This window comes from Chamaea fasciata, unplaced genomic scaffold (assembly GCF_029207755.1).
Source record: "Chamaea fasciata isolate MVZ Bird 193981 ecotype frontalis unplaced genomic scaffold, bChaFas1.0.hap1 SCAF_22, whole genome shotgun sequence".
NCBI lineage: Eukaryota > Metazoa > Chordata > Aves > Passeriformes > Sylviidae > Chamaea > Chamaea fasciata.
The window spans coordinates 6,573,000-6,598,791 of record NW_027094107.1 but is presented as its reverse complement, the minus strand read 5'-3'; the positions used below and the strand labels follow the sequence as shown (position 1 = coordinate 6,598,791).

Below are 25,792 nucleotides of genomic sequence, written 5' to 3'. Positions count from 1 at the left end.
GCTTAGGGAAGGTGGCTTGGGATTCAGACAGTAGCATAAATAAAATTTTTAGTAAGGGTCTGCTTCAATGCCTTTGTTTTTATGTATTTTAGTTGCACAAATTGACTTTCCTTACCTGCTTACTCATTCTGCCTTTCACGTCTGTGTAGCACCTTGTATAACCCTGTACAAAAAGATTGCCGAGCAACAATAAAGCCCAGGTTTTTCCAGCCTTGCTCAGACTGAGTGGTATCTTAGTTCCCATACCAAGTGGCAGCATCAGGGCTGAGGCTATCTGTGTGTGCCCTCTGAAAACAATCCCTCAGCTCCCTTGCTGAGAAGTCAGCACGCACAGTGAAAACTCAATCAAGTTTGACAAGCTCTCTGCAAAGTTTTACCCACATTATTACAACACTCATCTGGTTACTGTAATCACCACTTTGCATGGGAGGCACGGAGATTCAGTGGAGCACAGACAGCACCCTGGACTTCTAAACCACAGCTCACAGCCCAACATTTCTGACCAAAGCAGAAAACATTGTCTAAACCACGGCACTGGCCTGGGCATCCCTGCACAGCAGGCACTGCTTGTCACAGAGGATGTGAGCATGACTTGGGGTGTTTCACAGCACAGACCATATGGAGGGTATGTAAGGAGAAGGGAGATCCTAAACTACCCTGCAAAGTCTCCAGAAATGGAGAAGAAGCTTTTATTGTTAATTTCTCCTATCCGGGAATTGTTCCCAACAGTACCTGCAGACAAATAACATCTCTGTCAAGACTGAAACTAGATCTTAATTGGAAGCAGTTATTTGATAATGAAAATATTTAGCGAAAATATTTTGCAAAAACATTTCAATTTTCAAGTAACTGCTTCCAATTTTCAAAAACATGAAAGCCTTCCTCAAACTTTCAGAGGAAAATACATCACAGGATGTCACTTTTTCTAATCATAAAAGGTTTGATCTCAATTTAAAAAAAAATTATCACTTTAGTGGTGTTTTACTCCAAGTTGCCTCTAAATTTCAAAATTTCTTTCATGATTAAATGGCTATTTTCTGTTTTGAAATGTCAAAAGTATTATTCTGAAGCTTTTAATTGGAAATTAATCAGAACCAGTTCTGTCCACAAATGGTTTCAATTTGGACAAAGTGGCATTTCTGAGGAAAAATATAAAGAACAATTTAGCTGAAAAAATTCCTCCCCAGCTCCGCTGTAAACAGTGGGCTGCTTTTCACAGTTAAAATTATGTAAAAGTTTGAATAACAACTCTATTCAAACGGTTAATCTGTTTCATTTGTATTACAGATTCCTGCTAGTGAACACAGAGAACATGGAGCAGCAATACAAAACTAACACGTAGTTAATAGCTCCCATTCTTTTCTTTTCTCCTCCTGTGCCTTTATTACAGAAAGAACCTGAACATATAATCTGTATGCACTCAAACACGGCTTCTGGCAAATGAGTTACAGTGCCCACAGCACACACACTGGAACACTGACTGGAACACTGAGCTTCAACTGGATGCCTATGCCTGGCATTCCTGATTCCTCTATTTTATTGCATTTTTGGTTTTTTTCCTCTCATTTTAATTTACATTAAAAGACATTTTCTTGTGCTGGGAGTAGTAAGTGTGTTCTTCATTTTACCTGCTTGCACAGCTAGAGAAAATAAAGTGGCTTTAAGGCAAGAGAGCGTCCCCTGCTCCTGCCTTTTTTGGTTTCTTAAGAAATCATTACTTTCTGCAGAAAAGGTTTATCTGTCTAATAATCTTTTTTTTTTTTTTTTTTTTTTTTTTTTTTTTTTTTTAAGATACAATCTGCATTCATCCTGGATAAAAATCCGAAGGGGCTGGAATACATTTCATGAAAATGCTGAGGTTACGAATGTGTGCAGTTCCAATTTAATTTGTTGCGCAAATCCCCCGGCTGAAAACTCCACGAGCACAACAGAGGCGCTCCTAATGGTACAGGAGAGCCTCCGTTTAAGCGTGAGATTAGGACTAAGATCACTGAAGTTGCACAGAGACACACACAGAGGACACATGGGCTATGGCTGCTACCATGACACTACTGGAGTTTTACAGCAGAAGGACCATTAAATCACCATTTACATGCAAATATGAAAACTTGCAGTGTTAGAGGTTTTTACTGGGTTTGCAGTGCCAATATGTCAAAGCCTGGAACAAATTCACAGAGGCTGAAAACACCACCACCACCACCACCACCACCAAAAAGATTGATGGGCTGACAAGCCAGTGTAATTCCATAATTATAGAATAACATGTGGCAATAAAGTTAAAGAATTAATGTACGCTTCGAACGGCATTAACCAGTGAAATATAAATATCAAAACCTCAGAGCTGAAGAAAGATTCTATTTCTCTCTTAGTTTAGGAACAGGGAGGATTTGTCATTCGTACGCTGGGTAAACAGCATTTGACAAGGTAAAACAAAACATCCCCAAGTCATGACCATCAGATCTCCACTCAGTTCTAAGGTAAAGGCAAACCTTCAAGACATAGATAAGGTAATCTGAAGTTCCACAGGAATAAAAGGAGAACTCTCTGAAACTGCAGGAAGCTTCAGGAAATCTCACTGAATCTAAAATCTAAACTTAACTAACTACAGCCTAAATGATTGCTTTATTATGGTTCATTGGGGGTCAGGTCATAATCACTTGCACATTGAAGCCTTGAAAGAATCAGAAACTTGCATAAACATTACATGGTGTTGAGAATAATGTTATTTTTGTAGAGTTACTGAGCATGGTCCTTTGAATCAAGTGACTAATCCAAAAATCCCCCAAATCACTTCTGTCCCCATTCCCTGGCAGCCATCCTGCCTGCATTTCCCAGGGGAGAGGTTAAACGTGGGACTTTTAAGTCATGCAGTTATACTTGTGAGAGCTCTCAGTGCTGGTATGAATTTCATTTCATATCAATAAATTAAACAGAATAAAGATTACCTTAAAATATTCCATCAGAGATCTGGAGTACTTCATAGCATGGTCCTTCTTTAGTTTAAACATTCTCAAGTAGAGAAGTGATAAGCATCGGTAGCTGTGGTAATTAGGAAAGGATTATGTTAATTCCGTTGCTTAATGAAACCTATAAACTGTTAAAAAAAAAAAAAAAAGCTGACCTATATTTTGGAGTTTCTGTTCTAAGGTTACATTTTGAAACATAAGCAAATGGAGGAAAAAAAAAAAAGGTGGTCAAAAGCATTAAAATCCCATCTTGATATGAGTAAAAATTAGAAGAATAAATGTTTAGTCAGCTGCTGAAGAAATCCATTAGTTATCCTTTAACAGTTTAATGGAAAACAAGAATAATGATCTTCTGTAAGCTGCTTAAGTAATTCAGTACTTTTAAAGTCCTCCTTAAGATTTTAGCTGCTTCTCATTGTCGCAAAGGGACTTACCATAAAACTGCTAATTTCTTGTCCCCTTCTGTGGCAGAAGAGCCTGTGAAATTCTTGAGTCTCATTGCATACCTTGTCAGAAAAGTGAGAGAGAAGAAATTGAGAGTTAAGATCTTATTTCCAAAAATAATCAGATACTCTTCTCCAACTACAACAGTTATTGGTCACAGTGCTCTGTAATGAAGAGATCAATGTAAAACTCAACAGGAAGCATCACTGGAAATCTGGAGGCCTTAAATAAATCACCAGCCAATTTTTTGGGGCAGCTATTGGGTGAGCTATTTTTGGGCATATTAATGACATTATACCCAGCCAACCAGGCTGGGTCCTGCAAATATTTGGGATGAGTATTGAACAGAAGCATAAGATCTTGGCCCTATATGTATTGAAGTGTAAAGTAATATATAATAAGGTTTTACATATAATACTTTGGGCTTGAATAATATCTTCAAAATCCTTCTCATAAATGCTTCCTCAAAGCTTTTAATATATTTTATACAGAAAATGGTTTTACATACAGGAAAGGTCATGTTCACAGCTTTCTTCATTCTTGGGTTCATTAATTTATGAATCTTGTGTACTTGGTCTTCCCTCTCTATTTAATTGCTGCTGTCCAGCATTTGGATGATCAAGGATTGAATATTCCCGTCTCCTCTGTCTTTTTTTTTCCCTTTAACTGAGCACACTCCATTCTATGCATTAGTCTCTTGAAAATCAATTCATCGCATAAAATCATTGTTCTGAGCCCTAATGCAATTTCACAGGTACTTGTGTTAGAATAAGTAATAGGGTTCAGCGTTGCATAAGAAAGTTTTAAGGTATCCAGGCAGCCTTGATGAGTTCTCATTTACGAGGAGGTAATGGAGTGCAGGCAGCCGTGCTGCTCTGCCCTGCCTTGCTCCCACCACCCCTCCTGGAGGGCTCCCTCCACCTCCTGCCCCACCTGCTCCTGGGTTTTGTGGTTCTACTCAGGTTGGATGAATGTCATCGAACTCCAAGATCCATGTCTCTTTGGGATTTCAGCATTACCACTAACTTGAAAACACGTTTGACATTCAGATCTCTGATAGTCCCCATCTCTTTGATGCTCCACTTGCTTTCACAAATGGGTGTCTGATGCAGATAGTCAGGGCAGACACAGCTAAGTGCAAAAGGGGAAAAACTGTGCTTCTGATGAAGGGAGGAGTAAAAGTGAGAAAAAACTCCCTCTATTTGTTCTCTCACCGTAAAAACCTACGTTAATATTAGCAGCTACACTGAGAAAGCGTTGTGTGCACAGCCACATACTCTGTACATCCAGCACCCACCGCAGCCCATGAGAATTGTGTGTTTGTCCATGGAGCTTTACTGAGCCTCTACCAGCCTGCTGCTCACCTGGGAAATCACCTTTTGTCCATGTCTGACCCCTGACAGCAATTAAATGGACAAATCAGTCTCACTGGCTGCTACAAGATGCTTCACACAACAGCTGGTGAATTAAACTCTACTTTTGGTGGAAGGTGGTGGAATTAATCTCACCTGAGTTGAACTATTTATATATTAGAGATCTACTATAACAAATTCTCCAGATTCTTCCACAGCCAAAAGCAGTTTCAGGTGCTGCTTCCATGCCAAGGTCTACCTGTCCCAGAGCCTGCAGCAGGACTGTGCCAGGAGCAGCAAGGTAGCAGGGCTGCTGATGCTGAGGGGTGCCCAGGACACAGCCGTGCCCTCACCTGACTCCCTGCAGGTCCTGCCTCTCCTGGAGCTGCCATTCCCTGATTTCAGTGGTTCACATGTTGTGGGTGAACAAAGCTTTTTGGTCTGTGCACTCTGAACAGGCAGACTGCTGGGCTGAGGAGCAACGATTTCAGCTGGGTCGGGTGGTTTTCTCAAAAAACCAAAAAAATAAATGCAGGCTCCTACGAAGAAGTGCTCCCTTCTTTAAAGAATATGTCTTTAAACACAATTTAGTCTGCCATGCAGCTGCAGCTGTGTAGCTCAGGACACGCTGTCAGACTGCAGGATGATTTGGGCACAGCAGAGCAGAGGCAGGTGGCTCCTTTTCCAAGTCCTCTGCTCTCCAGGGTTTAACATGGATCAAGTGTTGAGTGAACATCATTTTTTCTCTTGAGTGATTTCTTTAGATTTTCTTCTTCCCTTTATGCAGTGAAGAATGTAAAAACCATGTTTTTAAATATTTAACAGGCATATTATTTACCTGAGAGTAAGAGCTTAAGATTTGATACATTTTATTATGCAAATACCTAGTTATTCAAAATGTAAAACATGCATTATCTTGGCAGTCCCTAATAGCTAATCTGGCATGTTAAAAAAACCACCGTTGACATATTAAAAACCAAATATTTAGGGCTTGATTTGCCTCTTTTTCTTTCACTTGTGCAAACTGCCGGTAATTACACTGACATTAACAAGGATATTCCCAGCATACACCGGGGAAAGCAAAGGTGCATCACAGTGAAGAGGAAAAATCCTGTTGTTCTACTTACAGGTAAATTTAATCCTGCTTGATTTCACTTTGATAATTTGCTCAAGTAAAGCAAACTTAGTTACTCAGGAGACCATTATTTCTATGGAGCCAACACTATGAAACAGCTATAAGGAGCAGTAGCAGATTTTAGAATAATAATTCAGACATTTTATTGGTATGTAAAGACTCTCTCATCCTTATTGTAGCCTATGAGTCTACAAAACTGTATTAAAATTAATTCAGCTGGTTCACATTCCTTTAACATTAAAATTACACTGTTTTCAAGACAATATATGCAGAATCTTCCTCTCTGGATAGGATCTTATATCCCAAGTTTCAGCTTTTCTCATTTTTAACAGCCAAGTTATAAACCTCTAAAACCAGGGTTTGTAATAGAAATCCTGATAGACTCCCTTTAATGTTTTGAATTATAAAACTACACCTTTTAAAAGACAAGTGTCATTGCCAAACAGTGAAATTACTATACTTTACTTCCACCCACTACATTTCAATTTTAATTTTATGAATATTGCAAATTATAACACTCACATTATAACCTCTAAAGGGGATAATTTATAAAAGCAGTGTCCATCAATTATAAATTTTCCATGACATTAATAAAATGGCAAGAACTAATTATGATGACTTCTGAGATGAAGATGCCTTGGACAAATCATTAATACGTTGAAATGGTATTTTTTAAAACATAGCAGGTTCTAATTATGACTGAAATGAGATGATGAAAACGATCACAGAAAGGACATTAACCTGATGAGTTCCACAGTCTCTGAGTACATGGTGTATGGAGATTTAGCTTCTAATGGATCTCGCTCCATGGCGTTCCCGCACTCGATGAAGGAGAGGGCAGCATCAGCATAATTCACTGCTTTCCCGAACTTCTCCAGCTGAAATGGGAATGGCACTGTCAGGAAAATCCTTCAGCTTTGATTTCTAGGTAGGCAGATTACTCTACAAAGCAACACCGGCTTTAGGATGAAAGCAAAGTGGGGCTGGTAGTTAAGAATGAATTCACACAGTAATTAAGGCAGGGACTGTGTTTTTACCAAATCTTTTCAGGGTAGGATGTGGCTGAATGCTCCACAGAGGAAAGTCAGTATATGCCCACTGACATCAGGGATTTACACAGGCAAGAAAGGGCACTCAGCATGTTTGTGCACATCCAGACTGCCCCTTGACAGATGAACTGAGTTTGAATGTCACCATGCAAGGGTTAAGTAACAACTCTCAGCCATTTGGCTGATGTCATACTCTGTGTTAACTGTTGGTCAAAAAAAAAAAAAAACCCCATCACTTATATGATGAGTAAAAGAGCAGGAAAAATAAAGGGAGACAATATAGCACTGCTTAATATTTCATTTTACTAGGATTTTATTGCAAAAGGTTTTAGCCCTCATAATGGTTGTGATTAAACTGACTTAGACATACTGATTTCTTTTTTTATGTGTAATGAATATTATATATGACATTTTTATAGTACGTACTTTATAATAGTATTTAACATTTTCAGTTTTTGATAGCTGAATATAAGAATTCTACTAATGTGGCATTTGATATAGGAGATCCAATGTACTTTAAATAATTTAAAGATGCCTTTCTATGTCTCTATCAAAATATTTTTGGCGCATCTGCATATGTTTCCATTCACAAAACAGAAGCCTATTCTAACATATTAAGCATAACATTTATTATTGGTCCAAGATAGTGGTGCACTTGTCTTTGTGGCTCCTTCTAAGCCATAACTCGTTCTCTCTGCCCACCTTTAATTTCAAGTACCGCTCTTTGCATTGATTACGTACAAAGCCTTTGCATAATTGACAGGTATTAAGTGAAAGATCAGAAAAAGGGAAATGTTTCTGACTGCTCTCTCTCTATCCCAGTGGCTGCTTCTCAGCATATTCTTCAAAGTCCTTTTTTCACTTTGAAAAAAATTTCCATTCAATTTGGAAGACAAAAAGTCTTCCAAAGATGACTTTTTGTGGTATGGGGAAAAAAAAAAAAAAAAAGAATCTGGCTGCAAGCAGATTTAGTAGAGACACAGGATTTGAGCCAGGAACGGGATCCGATTCTCTGGAGTAGGTGGAATTATTCCAGCTCATCACATCTCAGACAGGAACACAGGGAGGTCTCCAAGATCTCTTCCATATGGTGCAGCCAGTTGCCACTGCAGCAGCCCACCCAAATTAGCTGATCCCCGACTGCAGCCCCCGACAAGGAGAGGTTTCCATGGGGTCGCTCCCACAAGACACGAAACGTCCTGCCCTTCACCAGAAATCTATTTTCTCTACAAGCCCAGGAACGCCGCCGCCACAAATCTCATTAACATTTGCTGACACATTTTGAGGTCACATGCATTATCTTCCTAGCCACTGCAACACATCTTTCAATGCTGCCTGTGCTCTGTCATGTCAGCACCGAGGAACCAGCAGCAATTGTTTCCATAGGACGAGCAACACCACGGGATTGCACGCCAAATGTGTTACATGGAGATTATTTGCCTGCAGCTGCATTGGGTGGGAATGAAAAAATGAAAAGACTTGAGATCTAAGTAGCAGAAGGAAAAAGCAGATACTTTGTGTGATAGCTCTGGCTTCCTTTTTTCCTTGCCAAAGGATTAATACACGGGAAACGTAGGTTTTGAGTTTAGACTTGGATGTTTATTATTCCTTATCTATTTATAGACTCACGAGCTGTGAGCTCTAACTAGCAAGTTGGAGAAACGTGGTAAAATGGAGAGCTTCTAACTCTTTCCAAGGTTATTTAAGTGATAATTACCCAATAATGAGGTGACACCTGTATTATTTATACTTTTGACCCAATAATGACCACCCAAGGCCCGCAATGCAGACCTTTTCTACCCAACTACAGAAAACCACCCAAACCCACGAAGAAGAAGGAAGAAGAAGGAGAGGAAGGACTTAGACAACACCCAAAGCCCTCCATCTTGACTCGCATGTATTACTACATACTAAAATCCCCAAATCCAAGTTTCCAGAATTCCAACAACTCTGTTCACGAGTATTTATGCCTGCCAACAGGCTGATCACCTGGGGGCACTGGGGTTGTCACACTGCGTGTGACAGGCAAGGCTGGGATGTGCTGTGCCTGCTCCTCTCTCAGTGCTGCTTGAGAAACAGCCCTGCTCCTGCAGGCACAGGCACAGGCAGGAGCAGGGGAGAAGGGTGAACACCTTGTGCGTGCTGTGGCTGCAGAGGGAGGTGAACTGATGGCGCGAGATCAGCCTGAGCCTGTAAATATTTGCTATTGCGGAGCAGGCAGCCCTGTGCCAGCACCGTGTGTGCTTTGTGTAAAGGTCACCCAGCTGTGGGAGGTGGTGTGAGCCTGCAGATGCCAGGCTGTGGCTGGCTGGAAGCTGTAAGGCCACCTCCTGTAAATGGACGTGCTGGGAGGGATGATTGTCACCTGGCTGACAGTCCTAACAGGTGCCAAAACCCTGAACCCACCTCACACAGAAAACACACTCGGAAACACTGTGCCCCAAGCCAAAAGGGAGGCTGGAAAGCTGCAGCAGACGGCTTGAAATGTCAGCTCTCCTTCAGCTCACTGACGGCAGAGGGAGAGACTTTTTTGTTTGGCTAGTTTGCTTTTTAAAAACATAGCATGTAATTTTTTTCTTTTTCTATTTTTTTAATTTCTAGGCACAAAATCTCTAATGTGTAATGACAGAATATACATGCAAAACCCCCAGAAATAATCAAGTTGAGAGGTGAGTAATCACCCAGCTCTTTGAGGGGTGAAATGGATGGCCACACTCCATTTTAGACATCTTAGTTAAATTAAGTAGAGGAATCAAGTTCCACTAAGTCTTCCTGAATGAGTCACTGTTCTGCACCCTATGTGGCACACAGGAGCAAAGTCCCTTCCTACAAAGCAAACTTTTATTAAGGACATTTCAGAACTGGCAATAGCCTGTATAGAACAAACCATGGTAGAATACAATCTGTAAAATTATGTAGTTTTATCAAAATCAAAACACTTGGCAAAATTAGGCCAATCTCACTGGAATTTCATCAGGGGGTAATGCAAGCAAACAAGCTTTCCCAGTATTGAACTATGTCACTGCTAGATTTTTTGGGAATGAGTTTTGACTTTCTTTATCAGCCTAAAACCATGCAATAAAAATGAATGTAGTCCATAAAAAATGAATTGTTTCAGATTTTAAACAATTGGATTAGAAATATCAAAGAGTTTTACCACACGATAATGAGGTGTGGGGTGATTTGCCTGTCTCTCTGCTATGCAATATTTCAACACTTCTGTTTCAGGCTCAAAATGAATAGGAGAAACAAATTTCAAACACACATCAACTTTCGTAAAACCGTCTTACATACTTCATAAACAGCATGATTGTTGCTCTCCCTTGGAAGGAACACCAGCTATTGTAAGTAGACTTTTTTGGGGAACAAAAATACTTAATAGTTGGGAGTGGCATTCAGGGTCTAACCTGTGCACAGTGTATTTATGGAGCACAAACTGAAGCACAGTTCAGTCAATAACAGGGCTCCTCTTGGTCTGAGAGGTTTTAGATCTTGTGCAATAATGTCCATTTTTTAACACTGAGTTCCACAGTGGAAAGAGACAAAAAATGCTGTGATAACCTACCAGTGCATCTGCTTTATGCTTCAGCTTCTTAGCCTCTTGCATGTAATAATCTGCGTTGTGAAGCCTAGAGAGACAAAATCAATTAATTCAAGTCTTTGCTTTCATATAGTTGGACAAATGTTGTTTGAAAAAATTGCTGACTGCTTTAAAGAAGAATTTTGACAAATATGCCCACTTATCTCTTTAAATCTTAACCTGATATCAATCTGAGGCTGCTGTATGCAGAGATATGATGGGTGACCAGAATGTAAAATAAGTAGCTGTAGAAACTGGCTGCCCAAAGGACCTATTAATGTGTGCTGAACAGAGGAAAAGGAAAAAATATTTTAAACTAATTAAGTATAAGAAGTTTCCATTAGAGGAGCTAAAATGAAAAAAATGAAGAAGAATTACCGTGAACCAACATTCACGATGTGAAAACATTTATCAACAGAATCTTCATTAATCAGTGACAACAGTTCATTTGCCAAGATTAAAACTGTGTGTGCCTTTGAGCAGCGCTATCCACACAGGTGCCCAATGCCAGCACTGTAATCAAAGATATTCCCTTTCACTGGGACCTCTGCTTGCACAAAAACCCCAATCACAGAGCACAAAGTCAATAAAACTTACACATCATCAAATGTTATTTTGGGTCTTCTGGGCTCGGAATTCCCATTGGAAAGCATTGGCATTGCAGACCAGATGTCTGGTTCTAGATGGCTGGTGTCAAGAAGAGTGTTGGCTGTGGGTGTACTGTGAGATTCTTCCTCCTAGGAAACACAGAGCTGTTACTGATAGTTCAAACACCTTCCAGCAATGTAAGTGCTCACATCCACCCTCCCTGCCAAAAACCCTTCCCAACAAACCAAAGGCTAAGGAACAAAGCAGCCCACCTCACCAAACCACCCTTCCCTTCTTTGTAAAATGAGCTAAATAGATTAATTAGGGACTATGATTCCACTTCTGAGCTCTCACCTAAACTCAGTAATTTACAGTTTTAGGTGTAAATTTTAGGTGGGTACCACGGTGTTACTGACTAGAGACACTGGTTAAAGCAAGGGTGGGGAGATCTAATGGGCCAGGGCTAGATCTAAACTCAACTTCCTTCACTAATGTAACCTTTTTTATCTGTATTACTAGGAGCTAACTGTTAATGTGGCTGAAGAGTCTGCTTAGATTTCAGCAGGGAGCAATTTCCTCGCTCTTGCTACAGAAAGAAGAATGGAAAGCAGAAGTCAGTTGTGACTTTGCAATGATTAAAACCAGAAGCATAACAGAAGATTTTAAACCAGGCAATTGCAACTTGCAAGCTTGGTCCCCAACCAGATAAACTAAATTACAGATGAACCGACGAACTAGGGAAAGAAGCCGAACATATATTAGGGGAAAAAATATTTCATGTATCAAGATAATAGATTAACCAAGGATAAATCTGCCTAGAGATGCTGGGATGAGAGGAAGAGGCCCTGCTGTTTACATAGCACTGTTTATTTGCTGACATATGCAGTTCATTTTGGCACTGATTTCAGTTGAAGGCGTGTGTATTACTGGCGCAGCTTGAAGTGACACAATGATATCAGAAAGCAACAGGGATGAATGAATAAGGTGAAGTGATTTGTCACCTACAATCCAGTGCAACTTGTGAGTTTTACTATTACAGTGCAGGGTAACAACCTCACTCAAAGTGGTGAACTGTGAAAAATGGGGCTATGCATGGCCTTTTCTGTGGCAGAATTTTCTTCCTGTCTTTTAATTTTGACAGTGATACAAAGATACAGTTCGATACTGTAAAGTAAGGACAGGTTTGAAACTCTAGAGGAAGGACTATTTTCTAAAATGGGCCAAGCCCCTGAGTTTCTCTGTTGAACCTAAAAAGAGGACGATAAACTAATGTGAAATTTTACGTTGTTTTAGTGAATTTGGTGTGCAGTTTTGGCTCTTTTTCATGTATTTTCAGAAAAAAACCCTACCTGAATCTGGTGAAAAGCAAGCGACAAAGAAATGCCTCTGTGAGAACCACTGATGGGGACATGGCCCTAACAGTGTGACATTTTTCTGGGGAAAAAACCCCCTATTTCCAAGCTGTCTAAAAGCTTACATATAATTAAGGAAGATTAAGTGTGAATGAACCTTACTGTTGTGAGCCTGCAAACCTGAGAGAGGTTATTTATATGCTGGGTGTACTATGGACAGGAATTTTTGGTTATACTGTTATTGTCTGTTTAGTTTAGGCCACACTATTCAGTGCGACTACAGTGCTTAATCCTGGCTGAGAATTTGGGGCAGTTATTCAGGTGATATTCTGGAAGTTTTGTTTTCAAAATGTGACTGTTGCAGAGATAAGGGAGTAATTGCAGCTAGTTGATGGTTGCAAAGGCTCTTCAGGGTCCAGGTGATCCAGGAAATGATAGACAACGCCAAGCAGATGCCTGATGCTGACCTAAAAATGGAGCTTGCAAGAGCTCTGCAAAGATCCACTCCCCCTGAGTGGGGCTACATAAGCATTTAGAAATACATACTGTGTGGGGGAAAAAATAAAAAAGAACCCAACAGAATCAAGCTGAATTAATTTAATTTTATCTCGTTCGCTACCACCAGCTGAGGCTGGTTACTTACACAGATTCCTTTGGGGTTGGAAGAAGATTTATTTTCGTTCTTTCTGTGTTTAGAAGCAGAGGAGGAAGAGCTGCTGGTCTGTGAGGTGTTGGGGACAGGGGGCTCCTGGCTGAAGGAGCTGCTGTCGCTGCTGTGCCGCCGGTGCACGGGGTCATCCAAGAGTGGGGACAAGGGAGGAGGGAACAGCTTCTCTTCTCTTTTCTTTGTCACCTTCTTCACTGAGCTGCTGCTGCTCCTGGGACACAGGGAAAAACCAGCTGCACTTCAAGAATATTGGTTAATTCTCCACAGCACGAAGCTCTACATTTTATTTACTCTGCCCTCCAATGTGTCCTGCAGCCCCGTGCCCTCCGTGGTGAGGCACAAGGGGACAGCAGGGAAAACAGGAGAGCTGCCTCTGCCTTTTCAATGACTGCAGAAACCTTCTGCTTTGGAGGACAACTCGCAGTGCATTAGTACAAATTGCACCCAATTTAAATGCTAATTTGAGTCAGTCTTCATTTGAGAGGTCATAGAGGTTCTGACTCAGCAAAGCGCTGGAAAGTTTTATGCACGGGGTTAGTTCCTTTGACATCAAGTATGACTATTTATGTGTTTAACATTAAGCATCTTTTTAAGAGGTGGATTAGGGATCACATAAGCAATCTTTGCAAAAAAAAATCCCAAACAGCATGTGGCAGCATATGAACCAAAAATAGAATTTACAACAACTACAAAATGATAACCATAACAATAACAAGATAATAATTATTTAACCTCTAGAATAAAACCAATGTTCAACACTATATTAAAATGATACATTGTAGCTGGCAAAAGCCCTTGAGCAAATATTGGTTGATGAATTGAACGTGATTCAGAAAATGAATGTGGTTTTGACATGAAAGCTCAAGTAACATGATAATCTATTGTCTGTTTTATGTACAGAAATTGTGAGCTGGCTGGCAACGGCAGCTGTGAGGCACAGTAAAACCAGGAAAAAAAAAAACCTGGTAGACCTTTTACCACTCAAATTCATCAAAAAAGAAAAACCCAAACCCAACATCTCACTGACTGCTTAACATGTTAATCTACTCATAGATTTTTATTTCAGGTACTGTCCCAGCTCAGTCAATGAAGATAACCTGAATTTTAATCTTTTGTTAGACATCTAATATTGCACTACACGATCATTTACTTCCCATGATTATTGACTAAAATTTCAATAACAAATTAAGTCAACAAGAATTTATGTTTTGTTCCCACTTTCAGTCAGTGTCAGGAATTATCGACCTACTTTGCCTCAAAGTAACCTGGCAAAGAGGAGAAGGTGACCCAGGTTTCCTCACTTCTCATTTAGGGGCTCTCTCTCATTTCAGTCTGGCCTCTTCTGCAGTTTCAGTGACCGTATCAATATCTGCACCTTGGTCACTGCCCTGCTTGGGACCTTTGGTGTTAACAGAAATATTTCAGCCTTATCTGTGAAACCACAGAGTGAAATCAAACAAACCCCTCATGTTTTATAGCTCCTCTACCCAAAATTACTTTAATTCAACTGAAGCAGAGTTAAAAATATCTTATTTGAAACCCTCTGGTATTAAAGATCTTCAGACTGAAGAAATAAAACAAGCTCAAATTCATATTGCTTTGCTGGGATGGATGCTGCCCTGCTTGGAAAACACATGGGTTGAAGAAGATCAAAGGCAAACAACCATGTTGGAATAGACCTGCAGTTCTTCGAGGAGGCTGATTTCATGCACATGTGGTCCTGCAATGTGTCCTCCAGAAAGTTCTCACTCCAAGCTCCATCTGTGTTTGCTTTCTGACCCCCAGAGGGCCTTTTGGAGCTCAGACAATTTACCACAGTTACAGCTCACAACACCCAGAACTTTTTCCCAGAGGAAAGTTTTCCAGAGGAGGGTGAGCACTGCCCTGACAAAGCATGCACGTGTCACTGGATTGTACAGCAGCAAAGAAGACACAGTGAACCCACAGGAACACCCAGGAGCAGAACCCAAACCCTCTGCCTCCCAAGCACATGCCCTACACAGAGAATCCTGAACATACACTCAGAAGTGTATTTCTGTGCCACTGTGCACGGAGGAGTCTGGAGCTCCTCACTATTTAAACCTTCACAAGTTCATCTTTGGGCTCAGATACAACATGGGACAAACCAAGGGACAGGTGCAGCTGCTCAACTCTGGCAGGTAAATCACCCTGTGGGCTGGAAGAATTAACCACAAACCAAAAAGCACTAGAGGATATTTTTTCCATGTGACTTACATTTAACTCCGCCCCCCCGACAATACCGTTTTAATTGTCTGTTGGTTTTTTTTTTTAAATTTTATTCATGTTGCTCACTTAATCCTATAAGGTTTTGCAGAAATTAAGCTGATAATTTATTTAGCAATGTTACCTCCCTCAGATTTACACTAAAGCATTTATGTTAACAATAACGTCCATGAAATAGGTTGTTACCAGCAGTTAACCAGATTGTCACTTTGCTTTGGGCTGTTAATGGCCTAAGAAACTGGTCTTTGATTGCAGGAATCGCTAATTTTGAATGAATTTATTGCAATAATTACTGAGACTCAATGGTTTAATTTGCTGACATGATTGTTAGTTAAAATATATTTAAAATCTAGGGAGAAACACAATAAAAGTGCATGGAAAAACTACAAGCAGAACTGATGGTCTTGTGGCTGCAGGGTTTAATCTTTTGTGTCGAAAAAAGGCGAATTATCAAAGAAGGAGAAGGTTCCCCATCTGCCTTTTTTTTTTTTTTTTTTTTTTTTTTTTTTCCAGCCTGGTTTCTTTTAGAGCAGAAAGCAAGCAAGCAAACAGGCAACAAGAGGTCATTGCATGAAGAAGGGAGAATTTCCCAAACTACCCTCATGTTTCAAGCTGCCTTTCTCTGCCCTTTCTTTATCCACTCCTCGTGGTATGCAGTGGAGTCTCTGGCCTGTTAGTGAGGCAAAGTCTACACCAGGCACTTGGCTTGCCCTCCACACCCCTGGCCCACCACGAAATGCTGCACACTGATGGTGTATCTGCCTTTCTGCAGGGGGTTCACAGGGAAAGGTCACTGCCACATTAGCCTGGACCACATGGCAGCACCCGAATGGAGCTGCCGTCATTGTCACGGATGGGAATGCTGCCTGTGCCATGGAGGAGCCCCAGTGAACGCTGCTATGACCACCCAAGGGACTGAGTAATAAGTACTGCCAAGTACAGGTGCATCTCCAGCTAAAGGTCAAACAAAAGAGAACGGGAAATTTGGAAGAAACAGAAATGCAGAAATGCTCGCCTCAGACAGATTTCTGGCATGCCTGCTAGATGGTGGGCATGTTTCACTGGTGTGAGTCCAGTTTGACTCAGAGTCTGCATCAGCAAATAATCCCGTGTTGCTACAAAAAGCCAAATACTGGTGAGTAGGGCTCTGTCTGGACTGGGCCTACCAATCAGATATTCATATATCAATGGTATTCAGCAGCACACACAATTAATGCTTAAATTAAAATTTCTTCAAGGAACTAAATATAAATAAGTAATCCTCTGCTGCAAAGCAGGCAGCTGATCTGACAAAAACTCAGCTTCACGGAAGTGTTTCAACGTATTCCTGTGAAAACACTCTAACACCTATTCCTTCATTTCCTGTAAGTATCAGAAATAAGGAAAATACAATGGCAATATTTTGAAGAGTATATTTTAAGTGTCAGGTCAGATTTTGGAAAAGCCATCAGCCCCATAGTATGTGAGGGAAGGAACAGAGAGGTAATTATGGCTTATGCAATGACCACATAATACAAACCTGCTCTCTGGTTGTGCAAATGCCTTTTAAGTTCACGAGTGACCAATTGAAATTTCTAAACTAATTGTACATGTAGGCACAGAAACTTGTGGAAATTAGGCATATAATTGACCTTATTAGACACGTGACCCTTTAAATATTAATTGTGCACCTTTGCTTGCTTTATTGAGCCTATATATTTAGGGGAAGATTATAGAGAAATGTATCCAAAGTGTTTAAACCCCAGCAAGGCAGACAATGGGAGCTCTGAAAGCACAAGTGTGACTATCTTTTGCTGATCGCTCCAGACTCCTGAATGCCTCCAAATTTTGGCCCAGATCCTGGTCTTTCTGTCAAAACACTCTTGTACCTTTAAAAAAGCCTAATAAAAATCTCGGGTCTGCCTTGGGGAACTTGGCTTATTGGCACAGGGATCAAGTTCTAATAGGGGAGACCTAAGTTTCCTGCTAAGTGACAACATCCACCATGGGAATTAACACCTCCTTAAGGGATGAAGATCACCATCACACCTGTAGCTGACTCACCCTCAGTTCTCAAATTCCTTATGTAGAGAGTTCTAAAAGAAACCTTGGAACTTTTGGGAATAAAAGACCAAATGGCAAAGCCTGTCTTTCAACCTTTTACCCCTGAAGTGTTATTTTTCCCCCCCATGGCCTTGAACAGTGGACTTTCTTCTGCCTCCCCTTAAAAATTTACTTAACCCTCAGGAGAACAGAATCACTCCTGACTTTAAAAATGAACGTTTAAATTTCTAGGAAATTGTCTTCACACAGTTCATCCATCTCCCTGATCTTTTGGGAAATGCGTTGATCTATATTCAGTTCCATGTCTCTGGGAGTTGAAAATCTGAACTGAAAACCTGAATCAAAAAAGTATTGCATTTTCTTCAAGCAAACTCAGAAAACACTGGTAACAACAAATGCAGTGTGATCCAGGTCTCACTGAGGTGGAAAAGAAGTTAGAAAATTTTGTTTCAAAACTTCAGGCAGACGAGAGAAAAAAGCTAGCATATGGAAATAACTATGGATGGACACAATTATGTTTTAAGAGAGGATGCCAAAGGGTTGAAAGCTCTGAGGAATCAAATTAACGACCTGGAAAACAAGCTCAAATTAAGAAACATCAGGTTAGGGGTGGATCCTTAGGGCCTGATGGTGACAAGAATAGAAAGATTTTTTTTAATGGATTGTGGAGGTGTTGGGGATGGATAATCCTCAATTCCCTCTGCAATATATCTCTGCTCATTGTATTTCTAGCAATGACAATCAGGTAACACCCATCATGATGTTCATCAAATGTGCAACATGTTACAGGTCCCACTGGAACTTTGAACTCATCTTCCTTTTCCAGACTCCTCAGTGGCTGAATGAGGGGCTAGTTCACAGACTGAAGTTACTCCATGTTGACACCAAAATAAATAAAATGACGCTCAACCTTCTTTAAGGATTTTGAAATTGATGTGCTATTTCATAACTTAGTTTTGAACTTTATCTAAATTTAGCTATGTTATCCTCAAATTGTTTTCAGAAGCGCAGTGTAATTTTGATTCTTTGCTTATCCTAGTGCAAAGCAGAAAGAAGGACCTCATCTCAAAATCATAAAGGCACAAAATTGGTAACAGAAGGGAATTGGACTCTTTGGCTATTTATGGAATGTTAACCTTGTGACTATAATAATCAGAATCATTATTTATGTGTCACCTGTTTGCCCAAGCATTATAGCCATGTCTGAAAGACTGTGAAAGGCACAAACCATTGGATGGTGTGTCTGCTGAGACACAAAGCACACATCTGAGACACTGTGGATGGTCACCCCTGACACTGCTGCACACACAGGTAAAACAAAAGAGGTAATCTCACTATTTTGTCCAATAAAACCGGGAACTGTCTGTTACGGAAATGATTTAAAAAAATTAATCCCAGGGAATCAAACGAATCCCGCTTTTAGCAGGATTCTCTGTGCACAGATGTTAAAGGTAATAGAGGCAAGAAAGAACACTGAAAGGAGGTTGAAGTCCTGCATCAGGAGGAGGAATGGATCTCATCCAAAACCACGTGGATTCCCTTCCCCATGGATGGGAAATACCAATGCTGTGTCACTTATGCTGACACTCTACAGCAAAGCTATTTACAGAGCAGTTCAGTGAAAACCCTCCAGAATGAGTGATGTCAAAAACCCACTTACTCTTTAGTGCTGGTTATTCTGTGGTTGGGTATTGGAGAGATACAAGGTGGGAGCAGACAGGAAGCTGGGGGGTCCTCCAGGCGCTGCTTCTTGCTTTCCACAAAGGTATCCAGGCTTTCTGTCTGCTTTAACAAAAATGAGAGAGCATAGAAGACCCAGCATTTATACACAGCTTCACTGGCCATCCAGAGCACCTACGGCATCCCAGCGTATCTTTTAGGAGTAGCTGAACTAGGGAAGTGAAAGTCACCTGAAATCAGGGCTAAACGTGCTCCAAACACATGGCACAAAGTTATATAACAAGTGACATAATTAGGAAGCAAAATGTCTCTTGTGCTAAAGTTATCTTCTGTAGTGCACTGCAATTCAATTAATAATTTAGATGCAATGACTTGATAGCACCAAACCTGATTCAAGTAAATAGCTTTTACTCAGTGACCTAATGGAAGTTGATGGGAAAACTTCTCTGAGTCAGTATTCCTCACAGGACTAGGAGTACAGGACTGAGCTGGGGCAGTCATTAACAGCAATAGCTCTTTTGAAATTTGCTTTGGAAGACTCCCTGATGCATGAGTTTTGTGCCTGATCTAGGATGATACAAGCAAAGCTGATTATTGCTCTGTCACTGCAACCTTCATATCAGTCTTTGAGCCCACCAGTAGATGGCTAAAATAAATCTTTTAATGGCATGATTTAGAAACACAAATTAGTCTGTCTCCACCCTGTTTTAACTCTTGGTATACCCTTAAGTCATCCTAATTGGCTTGTTTCCCCTTGGGTAGCAGTGAACAATCACACTGCAACTGAAGGGGCTGATTCAGAGTCCAGCTTATGTTAGCTGGAGGCCAGACCAAGATTCTTCATTTTGTTACTTTCTGATTTAAACCCTCAGTTAAGGAAATGATGAGGTCCAGCTTTCCTATAAACGCTCCTCACTTTTTTTTCTTCCCTGGGAGCCTTGACTTTAGTTGCCAATACTAAATAATATTGTTAATATATTATTTATATTAACATTTATTATTTATATTATTATATATTAATATAACATAATAGTGTTTGAGTCAAAACTCCTTCTCCATGATACAGAGACTCCACGAAGGTACCCAGCAAGAATTTTTTTTGGTATAATTAATATGCACACTGGTGTGCTTAGACATACGTTAGTATGGACATTTATACATCCCTCTCCTCTTTTTTTCTCCTTCCTTCTTGCATCCCTGTAGTGTGCAGCTAGGATATAAATTGAATAAAGACCTGCTGAGTTTACTCATGTGATTATTTTCACTTAACTCAACAGGGAAGGAGCCAGTGCAGTGACTCATTTAGGCAGGGGTGTAGACCCTGTGTCTGCCTGGCATGGTCTGTCTTTGTCTTGCATTAATTCTCTTGTACCACTGGACTCCCCAAACTTAGGATTTCAAGAAGTCCACTAAAACAGACAGCTGAAGTAATGTTCACAATGTTTTATAAAATTTGGGGTATAAGAAAATACACTTTGATGACTTCCCACAGACAGACCAGAGTACAAGCATTTCAGCTGGAAAAACTGACTACAAAAATTCATTTAGGATATAAAACCTGTTTCTTTTCTGAAAACACATTTAGTTTGAAGTACAATGTCATATCCCACAAGGTAGGACACCCTTGGGCACGAATAACATAAAACACATGAAAAACATTATGCCTTCAGTCAAAATATATTTGCTTTTTTCAGGTAGCTGTGCAGAGATATCAGCTAGTTAAGGAAATTATATTTCTATGAATCATATTTGTTCATACCACAAAACAATATAAAAATTAAATTCACCAGGAGCATAAGCAAGCACCATTCCACTGACTTTGATGAAGCCTGTTTAAACCAGTGCTGAAAACACCTTAGTTCTGCAGACAATAAACCCCTCCCTTCCAAACAGAAGTCACATTTTCTGAGTATGGCTGAAACGGTTCTAATATGAAATCATCACTTTCTGCAGATTGCAGAACACTGGAAACTAATAGGTGAGTGAGCAAATACAGTGAAAAAGCTTGTAAGAAAAATGTCAAAAAATGCATTGTTTATTGATTTTGTCAGCTGGGGTTTGCTTTTTTACTAGTTTCTGATGTTAATTTGGAGTGCACTTGTAAAATGTCTGTCCTTTGTAAAGCCAATAAAGCCTCAGTGCTGTGCTGCCTCCCCACAGCCCAGCTGCAGGTGCAGAGAGGAATCACTGCCTCTGGTCCTGACCTCCAGGGCGCCCAGAAACACAAGTGTTTTCCTTTGAACAATGAAAATCGCTTACCTTGTGTTTCCTTTTGGATTTTGTGGAGGGTTTTTCAGCTGCTGGGGTAGGGGACTCTCGAGATGGTCGCCTGTGTTTCACGTTTGCCTCTCTGGGTTCACTTTTCACAGACGCGGTCTCAAAAGTTTCCTGTCCAGGTATCCTAGAGAGTAAACTAAGGTCTATTTTCACCCACAGAGATTTGAGCTCTTCATATTCTCTCAGTGGGGACAGAAGTTCATTTTGTACGATTGGGATGGGAGAGAAGAGCTGCTCCTCCAGGTCGTTGCTGGTCTGGTCAATGGAAGTGTTGCTGCCGTTGCTGGTTAAGCTACTTACGCTGAGGATGTTACTGCCAGAGTCCTTCACTTTGACACCACTGCCAGAGCCAGTGCAGGCTGGCAGCACCTTGGCCTGCAAGCTCTCCTCCTGGTCTGTGTTGGAGTCAGAAGTGGATGAATCAGTTTCAATGAACTCCCGGGACTTTGGGACAATTTTGCTGGGGCCTCTGTACTTTTTCTTCTCCGAAGTGAGGCCTGTGCTAGTTCGTGGCTCTTTCCTTGGAGCTGTCTTCCCAACTGCTGCTTTAGTTCGAACCTTTGGCTGCTCGGGGGGTTCCTGTGTGTCTTTTTCTTTGGGAGTGTTGCTGGTATTATTTGGTTTGGGCCAGTTATACTCTTCTACACTGGAAGTCCTTTCTACCTTTTTGGGTTGCTTTTTCCCAGTAGTCCTTTGTGAAGTTGGCTCATTATGAGCTGGTGACTTCTGCTTGGAGCTTTTTGCCTCTGGGGTTTTCTGGGCAACCCGTGGTTTGGCTTTCTCTCGGATGGGACTAAGGATCGCCCGGTCTTTGGGATCGGTCGGGGGCAGGCTGCTGTTGAGCTTCCCTTTGTTTGGCCCTTCAGCCTGCTGGTTGCTCTGGGCCTGGGAGCTGCTCTCGCTGTGAGGCTCATTTTGATTGTTGATGATGGTCTTGTTGTGAGGGTTCACCTTATTCAGCCACTTGTCCAGCTGCCATTTGTTTGTTGAGGGGGGTTCGGGCTGCGGATTGAAGGATGACAAGGAACAAATCTCACACTGAAGCAGTGCTTTTGCCTTTAAAAGAGAACTTTTTTTAATGTACCCTTTTATTTCAGTCAACTAGTGGTGACTGCTAGTTTTACGGGAGTATTTATGGAGTATTTATGGTTAATTAGGCTTCCTTATCTGGTTTACAACGTGGCCCTGGAGAAATTTAATACAACTAAAAAGTTTAGCTAGTCCCCGAAGAGATAGTTTTGTCATGTTGCCTTTCCTTAGTCCCAGCTGAATACTGTGTCAATAAAATCTTCCCTAGCTACTGGCAAAAATCTAAATATTCCTTTAAAGCCACTCAAATGTAGGCCAGAAAGATTCTTCCAAAAGCCAGGATGAGTATGTGGGTCACTCATGTCAAACGGCAAAGGGAGAAGAAGCCAACAGCATCAAACAACACGGGACTCCAACATGCCTCTAACAGGGAGCGGGGCTTTGCTCCTCTCCACGCCTCCCGCTCAGGGGAGAGCAGAGGGGGTCTCACCTCTGGCGTGGCACTGCGGGACTCCTCGTTGCACTCGCTGTCGCTGGAGCTGCTCTCGCTGTCGGAGTCGGACTCGGAGCTGCTCTCGGACTCACTGGAGCTGCCGGAGCCGCCGCTGGAGTGGGCCAAGCCTGTGGCGTGTGCCACCGGCACAGGCAGGCTGCTGTGGGGACAAGAGCCTCCCTTAGTGTGCTCCTGGCTGTCTGCAAGCCAGTGAACCTCACTCACATCAAACGTCCTCAGTGTCACCTCCCTGTCCTGCAGTGCAGACCCACAGACTCACAAAAGCTCCAATGGTGTGTGTCCCCAGCACTGACAGGCTGCTGTTGGGGACAAAAACCTCTCCTGATGTGCTCCTGGCTGTCTGCAACCCAATGAACCCCAAACGTCCTCAGTGTCACCTCCCTGTCCTGCAGTGCAGACCCACGAGAGCTCCAGTGGCTTGTGCCACCAGCACTGGCAGGCTGCTGTTGGGGACAAGAACCTCCCTTATGTGCTCCTGGCTGTTTGCAGCCCATTCACCCCAAATGTCCTCAGTGTCACCTCCCTGTCCTGCAGTGCAGACCCACTGGAAACCCAGGGGCTATGCCACCATGGAGCCCCCAGAGGAGCTGGTTAGTGACTCATGGGACACATTGATTATGTTAATAACATTACCATCATCACCACCCTCCAGTGAGAAACGCTCCAGTGTCACAAGCCCCAGCTTATTAGGCCGATGATTGCAAAAACTAACAATCACACTTAAATAATTCATTTATGGAATCGTGGTTTCTTCATTTTTTTGCCAGTTCATTTATAATTTATGATCAAAGGAAGGACATCAGGCAACTTATATTGGACAGGACATTTTAAAAATTAATTTTAATGAATACTTTTACACTGCAGTGTACAAAAACTACGTACTTCTGACAAGTCTCCAGGGAGAGCCCGAGAATTTTTTATTTATAGCTTTTTCCCCTCTCATATTTATGATAATGTAGTGAGAAAATAGCATTCATGCTGAAAATAAGCTTCTCTGTGAAATCTATTTTTCTGTGTGTTCAACTGTCCTCCAAGATGTTTTTATTAGCAGTGCACTGTGTGTCATTGTTTCTTCTCAGCATTTGTTTCAAATCTGAGAGGTCAGATGACCCCAACTTTTAGCACTACACAATTCTGCCAGTCTGAGTCTTTATAAACTCATCTTTAATTTCAACTTTTTTTTTTTTTGTCAGGGAGATAACCATAAGGTTATATGTCTCTTCAGCTGATCTATACAGGGACTTTTTGATGATTGATTTTAAATTTGTGAAGCTGACAAAGCAAAGTGTTTGAAAATTGACACCATTTTCTAGTATGCCTTTATGGATATTCAATACTTCACCTTAATATATCATACACCGTGTGTGTCCCATATTGAGTGATCCAGAGGTGCCCATGAGGTATAATACAGCTTTGCCTCGATCTGCTTTTCTATTTTCCTCCAAGAAGAGTTCAGCTAAGTACATTCTTTCCTTCCCTTTCCAAAACTAGATGCTTGATGCATCAAGATGCCTTCTTAAAAACACACACTAACCAAGAAACTGGAAAAGCCAGGGAAAAAAAACAAACCCAAAAAGGAAAAGGCAGAACAAACTGATGTGTGACCCTGCCTCTGCTAGAATCTTTGCAAGCATTGCCATTGGCTTCTGTGACAATAATAGATGGACTTTAATTTTCTCCTTGCACTAAGCTACTTTCTCTGCCTCCTTGTTGGTAAAACCTATCGCCTGCGCCGCGGTTGGTAACAAAACCGTCTCTTTGAGCCTTGCAATGGCCCTGCAGTGCCCATTGACAAAACAGCTTTGTGCTTTAGGGTGCATTAATGAAACAAAATTACTCACTTGGGTAATTGCTACAGATCACTAACTTTGTTGCTCATTAAGTCCATACACTTTTTAATTTTTTTTTTTTTTTAATTCTTCCAGCGGCTCCCTACTCAACTGGCTCAAGTAGAGCAACTTAGAAAATTTCAACTGGATGTAAAAGGCAATTCAAAGAAAAGATGATGAAAACATACAGGCATTTCCAAAAGTATTATGGAAAACTAACCACTGCTGAATTAAAATGGACTTTAGATTTTGTATTTAATAAAATTATTTTTGAAAACCATTAGTATTTCTTCCATTATCCCACCTCAAGAAAGTGTAAGAAAACACATTATTCATGCATTTTTTTTTTTTTTAAACAGCAAACAAGGAAACAGAAAAGTGGAGAAAAAGGGAACTTGTTTGTAGAGGCATTTGCCTTTCTCATCAATATCTTGTAGTTTTCATATATATCTTATATTTTCTACTTGGAAAACACTAATAGTAGATGGAAACAGAGCTTTCGCATTTCATTGCAAATATTTCCAAGAACAATAAAATAGAAAACACCACAAGGAGTCCCTGAGGAGGCAAACATGGCAATTCCATTCTTGAATGCCCGAATGAAGCACCAGCCTTGGAAAAAAGTGTTACTTACGGAATTATCAGAAGACTGAAGTTTTAAATTAAAAACTTAAGAACTTAAATTTAACCTAAATCTCAGAGCTTCTCTGGAGTGGTTTGTGCCCAGGCAACCTCCACAGAGAGGGGTGTGTGTGGGGCTGCACACACATCTGTGCACATCTGCCTAAGGACATGCTCTGCTCTCATTAAGACAACTGATGTAAAGAACAACACCTCTTATATTAGATCAAAGGAGGGAAAGGCAGTGCCCCAGCCAGACCTTTCCTGCCTTTAAACACAACTCACCTCTCCCAGCACTCTGTAACTCTAACACTATAGCTGGGATGTGCTCACAAAATAACAGGAGTTGTTCTGGAGCAGAACTGCAACTGTCTGACAAAGAACTCAAAGGGAAGAAATAAAACCATGGAAATAGATAGCAG

General features: G+C 41.0%; 1 protein-coding gene across 4 annotated transcripts in view; it reads right to left on the bottom strand.

Annotated features, from left to right (window-relative positions):
• AFF2 (ALF transcription elongation factor 2) overlaps window positions 1–25,792 on the bottom strand; it is a 328,346-nt gene that overhangs the window by 13,544 nt on the left and 289,010 nt on the right. The window contains exons 10-19 of one of the 4 annotated variants that reach the window (XM_066202655.1): window positions 22,897–23,059; window positions 21,360–22,379; window positions 19,081–19,205; window positions 13,110–13,344; window positions 11,124–11,263; window positions 10,512–10,575; window positions 6,639–6,775; window positions 3,401–3,472; window positions 2,946–3,039; window positions 116–163 (exon numbers count right to left, since the gene is read on the bottom strand). In XM_066202655.1, the coding sequence (XP_066058752.1) occupies window positions 116–163; window positions 2,946–3,039; window positions 3,401–3,472; window positions 6,639–6,775; window positions 10,512–10,575; window positions 11,124–11,263; window positions 13,110–13,344; window positions 19,081–19,205; window positions 21,360–22,379; window positions 22,897–23,059 (2,098 nt within the window). The remainder of the gene's footprint in view (window positions 1–115; window positions 164–2,945; window positions 3,040–3,400; window positions 3,473–6,638; window positions 6,776–10,511; window positions 10,576–11,123; window positions 11,264–13,109; window positions 13,345–19,080; window positions 19,206–21,359; window positions 22,380–22,896; window positions 23,060–25,792) is intronic. The other 3 variants (XM_066202656.1, XM_066202657.1, XM_066202658.1) reach the window with 3 other exon arrangements.